Here is a 3,466-nt window from a genome sequence, read left to right on the forward strand (position 1 = left end):
CTTCTCGCTCTTAAAGTCGAAAAAGTCTAATAATCTACCTACCTATTCTTTATATGCCTTACCGTTCTTATTAAAACCGGCACCTCGCCGTAGGGTAAGGTAAAGACCCCAAGCCTTTCTCGTCACGGTAAGAACGCGCGCTTTCCTCAGTACCTTACTTTACCATTTCCATGCGACCAATTGGCTTGCTGGTCACATTCTCTGACCGACGGCGTTGCCCATGTCACTTTCGCTTTTGTGAGCATGGCGCGACGATACCTGGGCCGCAACTTCAGCAGCGACAAGAGAGATCCCGAAACACCATCGCACACTCCGCAGCGCTTACCGTCTTCGCCAACCCAACGATTGGCGCATAATGGAACGCTCACGACACCACCCGCACTACCTCCGAGTATCTAATCGATCGCAGACCTCGCTCTCACCGGCGCCGACGTCCTCCAGAAAGCCCTTCCCGTCTACAAGGCCGCCTACCTCGATCTAGATACAACCGCGCAACAAAACTTCGCGATCGAGTTCCTCGAGAACCACCCCGACGCCCACGACGTGCTGCCGAAGGCGATTCCCTACAGTCCACGATGCGAACCTATCGTGCGTTCGCCGGGCCAAAGCAAGTGGAAGATGGAGGCGCTGGAGGTGTACGTTTTATTCAATACAGCATCGCGGGTAAAACTGCTGCAGGTAAAGACGGAACGTGTAAGAGGGAGAAGGGCATGCCGTTGGTACTGCGGTTGAGCAAGTGTGGCGTCAAGGACTATGAGAGTGTGACTGCGAAGCTTGAGCAGGAGGGTTGTGCGAAACCTCCGCGGAGGGAAGTGAGGAACGGAGAGTGGAATGACGAGCGGCGAAAGTGGAGCAAAGCATCCACCGGCGGGAAAAACGAAGGGACAGTAGACTCAGGGCCCGCAAACGCGAGGCTCGTTGCAAAGTCACAATGGTAGTAAAGAGCAGAGTATGGAGCAAGGTCGCGGCGGCGTCGAAGCGCAGACCAGCCAGCGAGGCCACCGAGGTCGTGAAGAACAGACAACCGCGCAAGATCATGTGGAGGATGAAGAACAAAGTCACAAACATGGTGAAGAGGAGAATACCGAGCAGTGTAGTCCATCTGTTGACGGAGAGAAGAACACGTACAATGCAAGGGGGAGCATTGAGCAAGGGCGCGGCGGACAATATCGTGACTTGACAGTGATGTAGATCATAAAGAGGACGCGAGTGAAGGAATACCTGATCCCATCGGGAATGACGGCGATGGTCCTAAAGTTTTTCATGGCGGCAGTCCAGAACATCGCTCCTCCGATTTTGCCGCGAGGAGGGAGTCGACAATTGTGCATGTCACCCTCTCGGCGGACGCCGACGCGGCAGTCTGCGAACATCCTCGACCGCAATTCCACTATATTGAAGCAGCTCCAGGCTTGTTCTCGACGACGACGACGATCGCTCTCACCTCACGTACACACAAGCGTCAACGGTCCGACTGTTCGCAAGAGAACGTGCCTCCAGAACACCCGCCTTTCCTTTCTAACCAGGAAATCAACGAAAGCTTCCTAATTATTTCGAGAGCTCGGGAGTGGTGGATTCACATAGCAAGATCGCAGAGCTCGACGGCTATGAATCACAAAAGCTCGCCCACACATGGGTCTTGATGGGTGTGCTCGAAGCGCTCGAAGCCGACGCCAGCAATTAGCTTTTGCCCTCCAAATCTTCTGGTACGTTCAAGCCTGCCGGGTTGGTGAAATACCTGGAAGCTCGACATGTAAGCGATCTTTACCAAAGGCCGCGTGGCGCAAGCATTCTCGAGATCTTGGACGCTGCGAAGAATGCGATCGAACATCGATTGTCCAGACTTGATGAAGACTATCGCACGCTACAAACCGTCCACGAGGTACAATATTAGATCGCACAGAGCCTTCAACCGAAACCCTGTCCCAGGGAGCTCGAGGGGGGCAAAAATTCGAGGCTTTGATGGGTGACTTAGAAAACGTGGAGCTGGAGCGCAACAACGAAAATAACGACAGCATACAAACGCTCAAGACTGTGCTGAAAGAGGCTAAAGTCACACTAAAGCAGGTTCAACAGAGACAAGATGGTCAGAAGGACGAGAGGAGGAAGCGTACGCTGCTGTGGCAACACTTTGTTCGTCAGTCTGACGCGTACTGCGCCGCTCTGATGGTCAGCAAGAGGGCCCATACTGTGGAGGCGAAGTGGGCGAGCAAGACTACACCAGCTCTTCCCGGCGCGTCGTAAACAGTCAGTCGCAAGACGCGAAGTGCTGGAGGATGTGAGCGGGTGCGACGGTGTATGTAAGTCACCAGACTATTGACTGACGGTGATGGCTGAACCTTCGCATGGAGGGTCCCACCTTCCAACATTCGAAACACCACCTCCGGGCTCCCCCGAAGCGCTTCCGGCGCAAACACAGATACGAGCACTGCAGTCGAAGGCCACCATCCTCGCGCGCGCGCCCACTGCGCTCTCATCCGCACCGTCGCATAGCCGCATCGCGTCACGGATGCGCTGGTGGGGCCGCGACCAGGAACAGCAGCGCGACGAGTCTCGCTCCTGCCAACGACAGGAAGCGGGTGAAAGTCTACGAGCTCAAAAACAACGACTGGTATGACCGCGGAACGGAAATTCTGCTTAGGCAACATATGCAGCGCTCCCAACGACCCATCCGAAGCGCTCGATGCGCGGATCATTGTTAAGAGCGAGGAAGAGCCCATACGAAGGTACATATCTTTCAGACGTCATTTTGCAGCTTGCTAACCCTTCACTAGATACTTTCTCTCCGTCTCTCTCGCGCTGATTGTCGACGAATCTTTTCCCAACATGGACACCTATCACCTACCTCCCCGCAGGTCTTATGGAAACCTACGATAGAACGAGCAGTGCCGGCCAGCAACGTGAGTCCCGGTCCTCCGGACTAGTGCGTGGTCATCAAGGACCCACTGCGAATGGGAACGGACAGACAATTCATGACTCTGGATGGGAGGAGATGCTGCGCCATAGACAGACAGGTGACGGGATGGGAATGTTCGTACATCTGTCGATTTGTGAACGGATTCCGGTAGGGGCTGCAGACTGGATGGCCCACGATATGTTCTCCTCGCCTACTTTGTGCTTATGGGTACTTTTCTGGGAGGTCGTCGTCGGGTGAAGTTCCACGCTTCCGTACCATCTGTACTATGCCACTCCATTTCGAGGAGCGGTAGGACACTCACTGTCGTCTGGTGAGGCTCTAGTTTACGCTTCATACTAGCTCGCCCTCAAAAGCTTACAGATACATGAAAGCAAGTAAGCACCTACACCAGTATTATGGCAAAGGTAGAAGGCTATCGTATTCGCTTAGCGTATTAAAAGAGGGAGGAGATTATATACTTCTAAAAACACCGCCTTTGTCGTAGATAGTTTGTAGTATAGATATAGGATAAACGTATTTAAGCCTAGGGTAGCCTCTAACGCGCGGAAGGGA

General features: G+C 53.8%; 1 protein-coding gene across 1 annotated transcript; it reads left to right on the forward strand.

Moving 5' to 3' along the window:
- Positions 1-220: 220 nt before the first annotated feature.
- Positions 221-2,874, forward strand: MYCGRDRAFT_97835 (uncharacterized protein; the record flags this gene model as incomplete). Its single annotated transcript, XM_003847120.1, has 6 exons — positions 221-237; positions 656-934; positions 1,408-1,465; positions 1,927-2,237; positions 2,652-2,723; positions 2,853-2,874. The coding sequence occupies 6 exons, from the start codon at positions 221-223 to the stop codon at positions 2,872-2,874; spliced, it is 759 nt and encodes a 252-aa protein (XP_003847168.1).
- Positions 2,875-3,466: the final 592 nt, after the last annotated feature.

The sequence above is a fragment of the Zymoseptoria tritici genome, chromosome 17, assembly GCF_000219625.1.
Source record: "Zymoseptoria tritici IPO323 chromosome 17, whole genome shotgun sequence".
NCBI lineage: Eukaryota > Fungi > Ascomycota > Dothideomycetes > Mycosphaerellales > Mycosphaerellaceae > Zymoseptoria > Zymoseptoria tritici.